The 14651-nt window shown below is 41.6% G+C and overlaps 1 protein-coding gene across 1 annotated transcript in view; it reads right to left on the bottom strand.

Annotated features, from left to right (window-relative positions):
* arhgef10la (Rho guanine nucleotide exchange factor (GEF) 10-like a) overlaps positions 1-14369 on the bottom strand; it is a 105709-nt gene extending 91340 nt beyond the window's left edge. The window contains 4 exon segments of the mRNA XM_056735107.1: positions 2561-2709; positions 9916-9934; positions 10226-10497; positions 14094-14369. Coding sequence (XP_056591085.1) covers positions 2561-2709; positions 9916-9934; positions 10226-10475 — 418 coding nt within the window. The 5' untranslated portion in view covers positions 10476-10497; positions 14094-14369.
* Between the last annotated feature and the right edge of the window lie 282 nt (positions 14370-14651).

Below are 14651 nucleotides of genomic sequence, written 5' to 3'. Positions count from 1 at the left end.
TGTTGGGTTATGCCTATTGACGGGACCCAAAAACACAGTCGAGTTGTTCCAAAATATGTATAAATTTCTTTGTTCTGATGAACATAGAACAAGATATTGGGACAAAGGTTTGTAACAAAACAATTCTTGGTCACCATTGACTACCATTAGGAACATTTTTAATGGTAGTCAAAGGTGCCCGAGAACTGTTTGCTTTCCTACATTCTTCAAAATATCTTCTTTTGTGAACAATAAATCTATAAAGTAATTGTTTCTACTGTGTCGACAATGGTGACCAAGAACTGTTTGATAACAAAAATTCTTCAAAATATCTTTCTCAATGTTCACCAGAAATGTATACAGATTTGCAACAACTTGAGGGCAAATACAAAAGACGTTTAAGACTTTTAATAAAGATTTGCAGAACATTTACACTCCTTTGAAAGAGTACAGAACAATTGAACAGGATTTACGATCTCAGCGCTAATTTAAACGTGCTTATTTAATTACTTTTTGCGTTATGTTATTTGAAATCGACTCTTCTGTGATCACCTTCCCACAGCCTTTCTCAGACTGTTGTATTTGCATCAATCAAAACATGTTGAACCGAGTAAGTCACATTGATTCACTTAAGAAAAATAGTTTATTTCGGTAAGGTATTGAACCTACTAAATCACTGCTTCTTGTTAATCTGATGTAAAGTTGTGCTCTGTGTATTGTGAACAGATTGCCCAAGCTAAACAGGCAGTCTATGCAACAGAAAAGCCAGTGTTTCTTTGAATGTGGGAACAAAAAGAAGTGACTACATCTGACAAGTAGCGACCTCCGACGTTTGAGCCTTTGCCCTCTGCACATGCACTGATAAAATGTTCCCGTTATGCAGAATAACAGCAACTATGCGCAATATGGTAAACGTAAGACTGACCAGTCAAAATCACTAGTCTCAAATAAAGCTCACATCAGCAACCATAATGAATTGAGGCACAGCAGCAAACTTGACAACAAAGTCCATCTACAGGCTGTTACGTTGGATTCACACGGGGCGTCAGCATCAATGCTTCTAATTTACTTTGAATGGGTGACGTCATGCGTTGCCGAACTGAATTTTGGGTTCGTCAGCGTCGCTTCACTGGAGTTGCTCGCGGCAAGAAGTTGAACATTTCTCAACTTTTCAAGCTCAAACGCAGCAGTCAGCCAATCAGATCACCTTATGCAAATAACCTAGTGCAGGCACTAGCCAATTGTGTTCATGCAGACCGGAGAACAATTTAACTGGCTGATGTCACTATACGATCACGTCGGCCACGCTTCGACCACGCCCTCCGTCAAGCGTTTATGCTGAAGCCGGTGTGAATCCACCGTTAGTGTTTTGCGATTTGAATGAAGTTTTCCACATTTCTTCCTCTCTTTTTAGGTTTGGCGGTTTGCAAACCTGCCTTGGGTGCTTCTTCCGCTTTACGAGACTGCTGGTGAACAACCCAGATGGCGGAAAGCTATCAAAAACAATGCGCACCCGTTAAGAAAGATGATATGATTGGTCAGTTTTACTGTCACTCAAAATTAATTTCTCCCATTTATTTACTGTACTGTCAGCCAGCGGAATAACAGACGGTACTAGCCTTCATCGCAGAACTGTGACTGCTCCGTGATCTTGTATTACTTGGAAACTCATGTGGATAGAGTTTGCATCTATCCAGGAAGTTTCTCTTTTAAATATTATTTTTTACAGTAGTTTAGGTCATTACATAGGGTCTAGAGGGATGTGAGGTTACACTTCTCTGACAATCCTTCCACATTCAGAAAACCAACCGCAATTGCTTTTCCTATCTAACGGACGATCAGGGTGGTAACAGACGCTATTTTCTCACTCCACAAATCACAGTGAATAAGAGGTTTACTTTGGTCTCATGTGCACTTGTATGTTCGACAGGTTTAGATTAGCGAGGTAAAATGCAGATCAATTAGATATTTACATTTAGACATCCATCCATCCATTTTCTACCGCTTATCCGAACTACCTCGGGTCACGGGGAGCCTGCGCCTATCTCAGGAGTCTTTGGGCATCAAGGCAGGATACACCCTGGATGGAGTGCCAACCCATCGCAGGGCACACACATTCACTCATTCACTCACGCACTCACACCCTACGGACAATTTTTCCAGAGATGCCAATCAACCTACCATGCATGTCTTTGGACCAGGGGAGGAAACCGGAGTACCCGGAGGAAACCCCTGAGGCACGGGGAGAACATGCAAACTCCACACACACAAGTCGGAAGCGGGAATCGAACCTCCAACCCTGGAGGTGTGAGGCGAACGTGCTAACCACTAAGCCACCGTGCCCCCCACATTTAGACATGTTAGACATATTATCCGATTTGGGAATTTTTTGTTTAGAGACATCTATAACTTATTCCAACTTCTCTTGTTTTTTAACCAATCTCTGAAATAAAAAGATCTCCGTAAACCAAAAATGTAGCAAACGGGAGGAAAGAAAGTGTCACAAAGGTCATCCAGTACATTTCATCATTTACTCTAATGAAAAACTATAGCTACAATACATTATTTGTACATCTCTTACCTTCAGCATTTTGAACCGGGTTGTGTCTGATTTCCTCTACTCCTGCATTATGTTCCAGAGTGCATGTCTGCCTTTTGGTCTTCACCGCAGTGCAGTGATCTTCCTCTTTTAAGTTTTCTGATGCACCCAATGCTGTGGAAGCTTGATCTCTAGAAGATTTCCCAAAAACAGAGCCATATTACTGCTGACTTGTATTAGAGCACTTAGATCAGCTCATTCCTTGCACTTAGAAGTGAGTGGGAGGAACGGAGGGGAGTTTAGATGCCACCAGCCCCACATGCGAAGTAAAACACAAAAACTTTTGTTTGACCATGAGTGGTACAGTGTTCCATGCAGAGCTCATTAGAATAAAAATGAAATGGAAATCTTTTTTACAAGTCTAAGTATTCAGAATTGTTTACTTATTCGATAAATGTACAAACTGCATAACTTACTTTTCTTGCAATGGTATTGCAAATTAGTCCACCCAGATACAAAGTTCAGCAAATGTGCTATCTTTACCTTACATATTATTTACCTATACATATTAATACAACTTCACCCAGAAAGGAAAATTCTGTCACCAGTTGCTCTTCCAGTTGTTCCAAATCTGTAAACATTTATTTGTCCTGATGAACACAGAGAAAGATTTTGGAAGAATGTTTATAACCGGACATTTAAGTCCCCCGTTGACGACCATAGTAGGAAAAAATAAACACAAGTGCACCAGAACTGCTTGCTCTCTGCATTCTTCAAATGTCTTTTGTGTTCAACAGAACAAAACTAAATGATAATGTAATTTTGCCTACTATGGAAGTCAATGGGAGGCAAGATCTGTTTGGTTATAATAACTCTTTAGAAAATAACTTTCTCTGTGTGAATCAATACAAAGACATTTATCCAGATTTGGAACAACTCGAAGGTGAGTAAACGATGAACGTATTTTTTTTGCGGGTGAAGTATCCCTTGAAGAGTGAAGCATGTATTGTTAAATAAAAAACTAAAATCAAACTATTCTATGCATAGATATTTACACACACTGCAACATGTTAGAAAGCACAATAGACAGCAATTAGCTCCAGTTCATGTAAAAGAATGTGCGTAGAGTGATCAGGCTAGCTAACAGGTGTAATCTCATAAACTTCTGGTTGCTAGTGGAAAGAGCAGGTGTTTTGCAGCAGAATGCAAGAAAGACAGCTGTGATGTCTGTGCAGCTCTTCTGACTGCAGATGTATCACCGTAAACACACGTCTCCCCTGCTTAAGGTGGGGAAATGATTTTACATGGGTAATGTATACCTATTTCAACCCGTGGCACTTCTTGATGGGTTAAAATCGGACAAAAGATTGATACAGTCATACTTTACCATCCTTCCGGTGGCATATCACACACAGATGACTCTACTATACAACTGCACCAATTCAACGTTTTCAGCAAACATAGGAAAATTCTTTGTCTCATGGCGAGCTATCGGAAAACTGCTTTATCTTCATAACGAAATCCAAAATGGCCAGTCAGCGATTGATTTTTTATCATTTATATTTAGTCATTTAGCAGACGGTTTTATCGAAAGCTATATACAAAAAAAACATTTCGGAGTAATGTGGCACAAATACATATTTTTCATATCTTAAATCGTCTTTACAAATGGCATAGCATCTAAATCAAACGATTATATTTATTTTAATCGTGCCATAAAACCCCTTTAACCCCTCATTCATCACTTTTGGCCGCAAACAGAAACTAAATCCAATCTTGAGTCAGATATTTGCTAAATAATGTAAAGAGTGCTGACACACACCCCATTAGTGGAAAAGATTATTGATAGCACCAGCCTGCAGCCGAATTGACACATCTGTCCCGAAAACATCCATTCAGCAGAACACAGAAAAAGCTGAAGAGGTTCTCATTTTAAACACAACTCTCATCACAGGAAAGCACACAGGAATAGTCCAGCCTGAATTTTCTAATGGCATGTTTTTCCCACAACTCATCTGAAATAAACTGAGCCACTGGCTAACATCCAGTTCACCAGCTGATGACAAAAATGTACCTATGCACTTTGCTCTACTTTCTGAACAATTAAAAACTGTATTTTTGCTATTGAGAAACGCAATTTTAGTGTGCAGCATGCAGATATTGATTTCTAATTTATTTACTATAAAACTCCAAAAAGATTATTTTGCTATATGTTGTATGCATTACATTTTAATATAAATGCCACTACATGAATGACACCTGCACTTAATTATGGTGTCTTACTGGATACCATGACAACGGATTGTTCTAAGGTGTTGCTTCTTAAGCTATTCGTGGTTTGCAATTACAGGCACTATGAAATACCAAATCCGTAATACAAAGACATGCTTGGTAAACAACCTTTCTTATTGCGCTGTAGTTGTCTGTTGTAGCAGACTAGCGGCTATAGAGTTAGACATGGGTGATTCCATTATGACAATAAGGTAGAATAATTTCAAATGTGGTGTTTTTATTTTGTATCTTATCTGAAAAGGATGGAGATGGTGGTCTAGTGGGTTAAACCACGGAACTGGTAAATTAAAGGTTGCTGGTTCTATCCCAGCATCCATCACCAGTGTGTCCTTGAGCAAGACACTTTACTCCTTGCTGCTCCAGGGGGATTGTCCCTGTAATAAGTGCACTGTAAGTCGCTTTGGATAAAAGCGTCTGCCAAATGACTAAATGTAAAAGTTCTCTAATGTTTTGTTTTTCCCTTTGCAGTGTCTCTTGTGATTTTTATCATTCTTTGTTCAATATGGTATTGAAAGTGGTTAGTGTTCACATGTTTTATTGTTCTTGTTTGTTTCTGAGTAATTTTTTTTCTCTTAGTTGCTGGATATAGCTATCCTGGATACCTTGCCTCTATGCAGAATCATTATGCCAAACTAAGTTTAACCAGCCAAGGAGATATATCAGGATTTAGCAGGCCCACAAGGACCAAGAATGTCATGTATTCTGGTAAGGGAGTGCATGGTGTTGGAAGCTACAGTTTTCAAACTGGTTCTTCAGGAGTGGCGACTACAGTTGTGTCAGGTTATGGTTCAAGTCTGGCAAGTAGTACCCAAGGCTCTGAGGCTATGCGTTCCAACCAAGCCACTGGCCAGCCCCAGAGAGGTCCAGTTTTGCATGCTACTTCCAGGCTACCAAGTACTAGGCCTGCCCAAGCTAGCCTTAACCTCAAGCCTTTACAGCAAACTAATGTTTCTGTGTTTCCACCCGACTACCAAGTCGCCAGTGGCCAGACTGTGGCCCAGACCACCAGGCAGCAACTATCACTAGCCAGCTTTGAGTCTGTATCCCAGCCCAACAGTGCCCAGGTCAGTAGTGAGACTGTAGGTCAGCCAAGCAGTGTTCTGACAGTACAGGTCCCTTTTCAACCCAGCAGCCAGCAACCATTACCTCAGCAGATAATTCAACCCAGTGGAGCGCAACTAGCACAAGCTAGCTATGAAACCAAGACTCCACACAGTACCCCCTTGGAAGCCAGCTACCGATCTGTGGCCTAGAAACCACCGCAGGCATCTTCTGGACAGAAGTTAGTACAAACCAGCTCTTTGACATCTTATCCTAGCAATCAGCAATTGCCTGTGGTCAGTTACCAGTCTGTGGCACAAGCAAGTGGTCCACAGTCTGGCTTTGAGGCACAGGCTCCTACTGTCAGCCAACAATTGCCGGATGTTAGCTCAGTGAGCCAGCTCAGTGTGCATCAACCAAGCCAGGCTGCTCATGAGTCTGTAGTTGTTTCTGCAATCCAGGAAGTGGCCCAGCCTAGTAGCCAGCATGTAGCAGTGGCCAGTTATGAGACTATGGTTCAAGCTATTGGTTCACAACAGGCAGAGGCCAGTAGTCTGGAAATAGCACAGTCCAGCTATGAGACAACAAGTCTGTCTGCCAGCCGCCAATTACCAAATGTTAGCTACCAGTCTGGGGGCCAGATCCGTAGTTAACAACAATCACAATCTAGCCATGGATCTGTGGCTCAGCCTAGCAATCAACAATTTGCACAGGCAGTCTACCAGTCTTCTGGTCAGCAACCGGTCCAGTCTAGTTGTCGACACGTTGTCCATCCCCAAAGAGGTCCACTTTCACAGTTAGGTTCAAGGCTGGTTTCTGGTTCAAGATACCAGTCTGTAGGGCAAACCACAACCAGCACCAGGAAGATGCCAGGCTCAGAAGTTCAGCACTGTTGCTAAGCCCAGTGGCCAGAAACCAGAAACAGGCAGATGCCAAGCTGTGTCACACTTTCCAACAGCTAGCACAAGGCAGTCACCAGTCTGTGTCTCAGTCCAGCAGCCAACTACAAGCACAAGCAAGCTACCCATATGTTGCACTGCGCAGTGGCCAGAAACCAGCACCAGGTAGATACCAGGCTTTGGCAAAGTCCAGCAACCAGCGCCACCTAGCACAAGCCAGTTACCCATCTGTCGCACAGCTCAGTGGCCTACAGCTAGCACAAGCCAGCTTCCCATGTCTCGCACAGCTCAGTCGCCTACAGCTAGCACAAGCCAGCTTCCCATCTGTTGCACAGCCCAGTGGCCTACAGCTAGCACAAGCCAGCTACAACTCTGTTGCACAGCCCAGTGACCAGAAACTAGCACCAGGGACATGCGCGTCTTTGGCCCAGTCCAGCAGCCAACAGCTAGCACAAGCCAGCTACCCATCTTTTGCACAGCCCAGTGGCCAGAAACCAGCACCAGGCAGAAACCAGGCTTTGACCCAGTCCAGAAGCCAGCACCACCTAGCACATTAGTTACCCATCTGCCACACCGCCCAGTGGCCAACAACCAGCAGAAGCAAGCTACCACTCTGTGGCACAGCCCAGTGGCCAGAAACTAGCACCAGGGACATACGGGTGTTTGGTCTTGGCCAACAGCTAGCACAAGCCAGCTACCCATTTGTTGCACAGCCCAGTGGCCAGAAACCCGCACCAGGCAGATACCAGGCTTTGACCCAGTCCAGCAGCCAGCACCACCTAGCACAAGCCAGCTACCGATCTGTTGTACAGCCCAGTGGTCAACAGCTAGCACATTCCAATTACCCATCTGCCACACAGCCAAGTGACGAGCAACTAGCGCAAAACAGCTACCCATCTGTTGCCCAGCTTAGCAATGTAGTGACTGGATCATTGAGAGAAAAGCCTCACTCCCTTTCGTCCTGGTTTCTAGATACCATCATCAAAAGACCATACCAAACCTGGCTCCATGGGGTCTGGTTTAAGGTTTTGAACTCTCACCTAGAGTGAGATAACCCTTTTGGTTTCTGTGTAGGATATTTATGACTCTAAAGATTCAGAGCATTGGTGACAAGTGTCTGTGTCATCTCTAACTTGACATCTGAGGCTAACCAGAGAAACTTCTGACAAATAGGAACTTATGTGATTTAAACTATCCTTTTCTGTAAATGTATCTAAATGTCTAGGTTGTGTGTTGGCGCTAGTGACATTTTAAATAGTCTGTAACTGTTAGATATACAAGTTTAGATTTAGGGTTCATTTGAGATCTTTATATGTTATGATGATTCCGTTCAATGCCTTGCATGTTTCATATTTTACTAAGCTCATCATATAGGGCATTCAAAGCAGATATGTTATAAAAACATAGGATGTGTCATACTATGTCCATAACTAAGTTAAAGTATTAAATGCAAACTGACCATCCTGTCAGAGCTATGCAAATGAGGCGCCATGAGAAACAAAGGAACTTTCTCAGGCAAACTTATCACTTTCATGGCATTGGCCCGCAGACCATCTGGGGGCAGGGCAGGTATGCATTTAAAACACCGTCACCGATCCACTTTGTAGATGATACCTATTGGAAGGGAAAGAGAGAGGACGTGGAGGACACTCCAACGGACACCCCCGCTTGGGGCTCCCCTCTCGGGAGTCCGATTAGGCCATGGAACTTTGGACTCAGAACCCAAACTCTGCGTTTCAACAGGACCGTATTCTGAAACCATTCAAGATTTCCATCCACGCGCATACGGATATTGGTCCAAAACAGAGATTGCAAGTATCCGATTATATATATTAGAATAGCTGCGTAAAGAGCCTCTTTGTTAAAGATGATTTTATTGGTTTTCAGACATATTTTACCTGGCTCGCAGCCATGCCCTCTCTCTCTGCACGTTTGTGATTCATGAATTGGTTTGTCGTCATTATGTTTACCATGTAGAGTTTAATAAAAACCATAAAGGCATTTGTGAAGGGGTCATGAGATAACGTTAGTGTATAAATCATCCATGCATTTGCTGTACAAATACATATGGGCTTTTTTATCACTACTGCTAATCAGAATTGTAAATTGTATGTGTAATGACGATTATACGTATTTTCCTTTGAGCTAAACTAATTCCTTTACTGATATTGACGTTTTAAATAACTCATTTCATGTATGTGATCTTGATAGATCTGGTGGAGCTCTTATTTTGGTGAGTTAAACATATCCTTATTTTAACATGCAGCTAAAATTGCTACAGCAATCAGAAACCTGCACCAGGCAGATACCAGTCTGTTGCACAGCTTAACAGTCAGAGACCTGCACCAGGGAGATACCCGTCTTTGGCTCAGGCTAGCGGCCAACAATCAACACAAGCCAGCTACCAGTCTGCAAAAATTGGCAGTCTTCAACCGGCACACCATTACCAGTCTGCGTCCCAGGCAAGTGGCCAACAAGCATGAGCCGGCTATCAGTCTGGGAGAAATCAGTGACCAGAAACCAGCACTGAGCATATTCCAGTCTATGGCTCAGGCTAGCAACCAGCACATGCCAGCTACCTGTCTGTGTCCCAGGTTGGTGACCAACAACCAGTAGTCTGCTATCAGTCAGTCGGTCAGCTTCTGGTAAGCCAGTAGCACAGGGCAGATATCAGTCTTTGGCATTTTCAAGTTCTGAATCTGCATTGGAGTTAGCATAACGTGTTCCTGTGCCAGTGCAGTCCAGTAACCAATCTTTCTCTAGCCTAGGTTACCAACCAAAGTAACAAGTATCAACCAACTTAGTTCAGGTCGGTCTTCAATTATGAGTCTGTTAACATTAGTCCAGTCAGGTTTTGAGTGTCCAGCACAGTTGCCTTCTCAGACTAGCCCCTCTCAAGGTGTTCTGAAGAAGCCTTCTCAAAACAAACAGAGGTTTTCCCAGAGCAAGTTCAGGCTAGCGTAACAAGTGTTCTTGAGTCTAACTGTTCCTGGTCTTTTTGATGTTTGGTTTGGTTTGTTTTTTAAACCAGTAAATCATTTGCAAATGTATTGTTGTCGTGTTTCTATTTTTGAAATATGGGGATACTGTACTTGAATTGGTTTTAAAAGTACTAAATTGACACAAGCTTTTTGGGAAATGGAAAGATTTAGATTTTAGGCTTACCTCTTAATGTTTGGGTTACCTGCAAAGAAAGTAAAATGTTAATACAGGTGGCATGACAACTTCCTAAGGTGTACATTTTCTAGAAAATCTTTAGTGTTCTTTGAGAACAGAAAACGTATGGTTTGAATTTTTACTTGAGCTGTATTTTATAAAATGGACCAGAGCTTTTTTCACTTAAATGCTGTAATGGAAGTGAATTGCAACTTTATGCTTGAACTTGAGCAGATTCATAAATAATGATCTTCCTGTACTTTTTGGGCTGTCTCTGATTTTTCTGGGATCAAAATTAAGCTGACAAAATTAAACTTACAATAGCTACTGCTGTTATCCTGACTAGCAGGGGCACCAGTGACGTTGTCTTGGGAAACTTTATCTGAATTGTATTCCAAAGTCATGTCCAGTTCAGTTGAATGTGTTTGAGGTTCATTGTATTTGACTGTAATCCTGTCTTCAGACGCAGTACTGCCCTTTAGTTGTCCAGTGTCTACATAACTGTCTTCAAATTTAGGTCTCTTCTCTTCCTCATCCTTCTCCCGCTGCTGATGAGATGGTGTGGACATAGGCTCTATAAAACAGGGCAGTCTGGGGTTAATGTAAATGTAGCTAATTTAGTAGACTGCAGTTGTTTAACATTTACAAATACGTTTAGGTCAATAAATCATAACAGAAACATCTCATCTAGTCCCAAAAGCAGTAAGATACGTACAGCAATCATCCACAACACCACTATATTATGTCTTTCAAAAACCATATTCATGTGTGTTCTCTTCTAAGGCCACTACATCCAAAGGCTTTTTTCCTTGGACAGTGGACACACACAATGACACTATTGTGGTCAGACCATGAGACAAACCCACAGAGGATTGTTTCTGTATTTGTCAGAGGAATGCCTAGCTGTTTGCTACATCATAAGTTGAAAGGTCACTGGTGTGTGAAGTAGTGGGACCAAGCACTGCTCGAAAAGAAACAAGTAACTTCATCTGTGTCCAATTTTTTATTTATTCCTGACGGCCATGTAAAATCCATGTGGTGCCATTGAGCCTATAAAGACCTGACATGCGAGAATCTCAAAAGCATTGTCTGAGCACACAGACAAAAAACATGCTTACACTTCAAATTTAGGATGCAGGCTATAAACTGATTAGCTCATAAGGTCAAATTGCTTGATGTTTGACATTGAAGAGCAGACTACTGATGCAGACTGTACCACAGAAAGTATGGTTGTCCAAACTGATTTCCCTTGTGCTATAGACTGATTTCACTGGCTGCCATTTCGAAACCGAAAACGAGGCAGACGTAGGAAGAAACCGGAAGGAGAGATAGACTACAATAGTTTGGAGTACCATCGGGTGTCTGTGACATGAATAAACAAATTATGTGTTTAAAAAAACGTTGGACTGGCTGTGTGCCTGAATGAAACCCGCTTACGGGAGTTTAAACAATCACAAATTTGTGATGGTATGGCTTAAGTGGTCAAGTAAAACAGCTCGTGTGATAGGCATCCTATGCTCACATTTAAGATCATAAATCGTCTTAATAACTCCAGATTGGTTGTCCAAACCATTGCAGTCTATCTGTCGTTCCGGTTTCCTTCCCAGGTGTTCCTCGTTTTTGATTTGAACATGGTGGCGGCGTGAAATCAGTTTATTTAAGAGAAAATTCTGTCATCAATTCATTTCATTGTCATTTCAAACCTGTATGATTTACTTTCTTCTGTAGAACACCAAATAAGATATTTTGAAGAATGTTGGTAACCGAACAAAGGCACCCAATGGTACCCATTGACTTGCATCGATTTTGTGTCCATATAATAGAAGTGAATGGGTACCGCTGTTATTCGGTCAGAAATAGGTGTACAGATGTATACAGAATGTATACAGAAATTGACTCTAGCAAAATATTTACAGGAGTTAGAAGTGTGATTACCCCTGGGCCTCCCAATTTGCTACGAGCTTGCAGAGGAGGAAACTTCCCTTTTTCTTTTTATCATCGTCCCATGTGTCCATCTCAAAAAAATGCCAGAGCTAATGAAAGATATTGCGAGCACGATTCATACATGAAGGGGTGATGTTATCATTGCCCGCAGGGTATTAGACTGGGGGCATGTTCTCACGTTGTGCTTTAAGAAATTTAGACTATGTCACAAAAACTGTGTTTAAACAACGAGACAACTGTGCTCGCACCTCTAAATGACTGTCATTGTGAAAAACACACCTAACTACAAAATGAGCCATCTCAGCACTAGCTGCAGAAAACACACATACATTATTTATGTATGCAGGGTCAGTGTCATTTATGTAGTGCGCTTTGATTTTTAACTAATGTCTTAAAATAAAACTGATACTCTTAAAAGAATGTGCTTCAAAAGGTTCTTGGATGCAATAGAAGAACCTTTTGGTTCCATAAAGACTAAATGGTTCTTTGATGGACCAAAAATTGTTCTTTTATGGCATCGCTGGAAGAATCTTTTAAGGGCCTGTATTTTTAAGAGTGTTGCTATTGAGAATAAAGAATGGTGAAGAATGTTGTGGTCAACCTGGTAAAATTGGTTTTAAAATCAATAGTGCCAACAACAAAGGGAGTCGTATAACAGGTCATTCACCTCTTTGAATCTTCAAAGTATGTGGTTTTGAATAAACCAATACCAAAAACCGGCTCAGTTCTTTTTTTACATCACAGAAACCGCATGCTTTGTCTCAGAGGTTCATACTGTGTGTTTACCTCTTTCACTTGTCTGGCATGTAATGTATTATTAGTCTCATGTCATTTATGTACAGCCAAGAGCAATTCAGACTTTAAGGATTTTAAAATACAGCCGTGGAATAAATAAAAGACCATTCCAATCGAAATGTTCATTTATTCAGCATTGCTAGATGTATTGTGGCTGTTCCTGTCCAGTGTCTGTTGAATTTCAACAAAATCAAACATCAGGGGGGACATAAAGTCATCCAACATCAAAATGAAAGACTGACAACATGACAAGACACATGAAAGCTGTGATAAAAAGCAACGCAATCACATACAAAATAATTAAATAAAACTTTTTCTAATTACATTTACTAATATAACTGTTGTATTGCTTAAAAGTGAATATGAATTTGTTTTCTTTGCAGTGTTAGAGGTCTGAGATATAAAAATCTTATCTTTTATTTTGACCTGTTTCTTTTCATTTTCTGCAAAAACATGCATAAAGAGAAAAACGATTTTTTCTTAGAAATTTGTTATCAAGTTTGTTAGTAGTTCACAGAATGAAACAAAATAATATTATTTAACCTAAACACATACCTATGAATGGTACATTTTAAAATCAGAAAAAAACATTTTTTTAAATGGTCTTTTAATGTTTTCCACGGCTGTACATTACCCTTTTTGCAGAATTTACATTTATATGCTTGGCAGGATGTGTGTTTCACGGGTGTTGAACCCACAATGTTTGCACTGCTAACTCACTTTTGTGACATAGTCAGTCAGACTTCATACCCGTTTGTTAAAACTATCTTTTCACCCAGGGCCTGATACCCAGCTGTGTCCCTTTAGAATAGGAGGCAAAGAGACCACTAACAGGGTGCATTTGTACCACGGCTCTCATTTGGACATGCATGGACTCTTAATGCCACTGAAAGTTCATTGAGAGCAAGGGAGAGAGGCAGAAAAACTACTAAATCTAGAGTGGCAAGTGGAAGTCGTTGAAAGGGGAAAGGCATAGTCGTCCAAGATGCAGATTAGAAAGTCCAAAAGTTGGGAGGGGCACTTCAGTGACACAGCGTGTGTGATATTATTTTGGAAATATTGAATAAATGGCGGCATTACATTCTCTTTATCACATCATGGGGCTTGTCATGGATCTGTGGAGTATGATAAAATCCTTTGCTTCCTTTTAGCACTTCAGGGTTCCACATCCCAAGTAGACATCTGAGGTGGACGCTTGTACAGCAGCGCCAGAAGTTGCACTGGTCAGAATCGGGTAATTGTCTGTGTCTTCAGAATTTTAGGAAATTTTTAAGATCCTTCTGTTCCCCATGAGTACCCTCCTATTCTTTTTCTCTCTTCCTGCTCCCCCCTCCAGAGAAAATACCCTTTTTATGGTGCCCCTTCCTTTGTTGTATGATCGGCAAGCAAACTCAAACTGTTAGTGTGTGTCAGTAAATTGAGATGAATAGACCAACAGCACAACTCACCTTTTTCTCCTCAGTAGTAATTCCACAGGAAAGCTTCAGTACCTCCCAAGAGGGACTTTAATCCCAAAAACCTCCCATGCACTTCCTGCTACGAAATGAGCTGTCTTCTAGAGCACATCCTCATCCTTCATTTATCTCCAGCTACTTCCGCTGCTTCTGAAGTGAGGCCTCTGTTAGGGCAGCGAATGCTCTGTGCTGTTTACTTTCCCACAGCCAGCAATAGTTCCCCGCTCCGTGCACCAACTGCTCCACTCCTACTTTCTCCTACTGAATGAGCCCCCCCCTGCCTACACCCAGGCCTCTGTCAATCCCTTCTGTTTTCTTTCTCCTTCTCTGTTGGACAGTAACAGCGGTACTGAATAAGTAAAAAGTCTCTTAAGCACCGCCAATGGCTGAGCTGCTGGCAGACTCTGCGTCCAGTTAAAGCCGGGTTAGGCGGGGCTTGGAGGGGTGAAAGAAAAATAGAGTAGGATAATGCTGCAGAGGGAGGGAGACAAAAACAGAGAAAGAGATTACAACATCTCCAAGCGAGCCAGAAGTGGAATAAAGTATTAGCTA

This window comes from Triplophysa dalaica, chromosome 21 (assembly GCF_015846415.1).
Source record: "Triplophysa dalaica isolate WHDGS20190420 chromosome 21, ASM1584641v1, whole genome shotgun sequence".
In the NCBI taxonomy this organism is placed as follows: domain Eukaryota; kingdom Metazoa; phylum Chordata; class Actinopteri; order Cypriniformes; family Nemacheilidae; genus Triplophysa; species Triplophysa dalaica.
The sequence above is the reverse complement of the archived record's forward strand: the minus strand, read 5'-3'. Positions and strand labels throughout refer to the sequence as shown.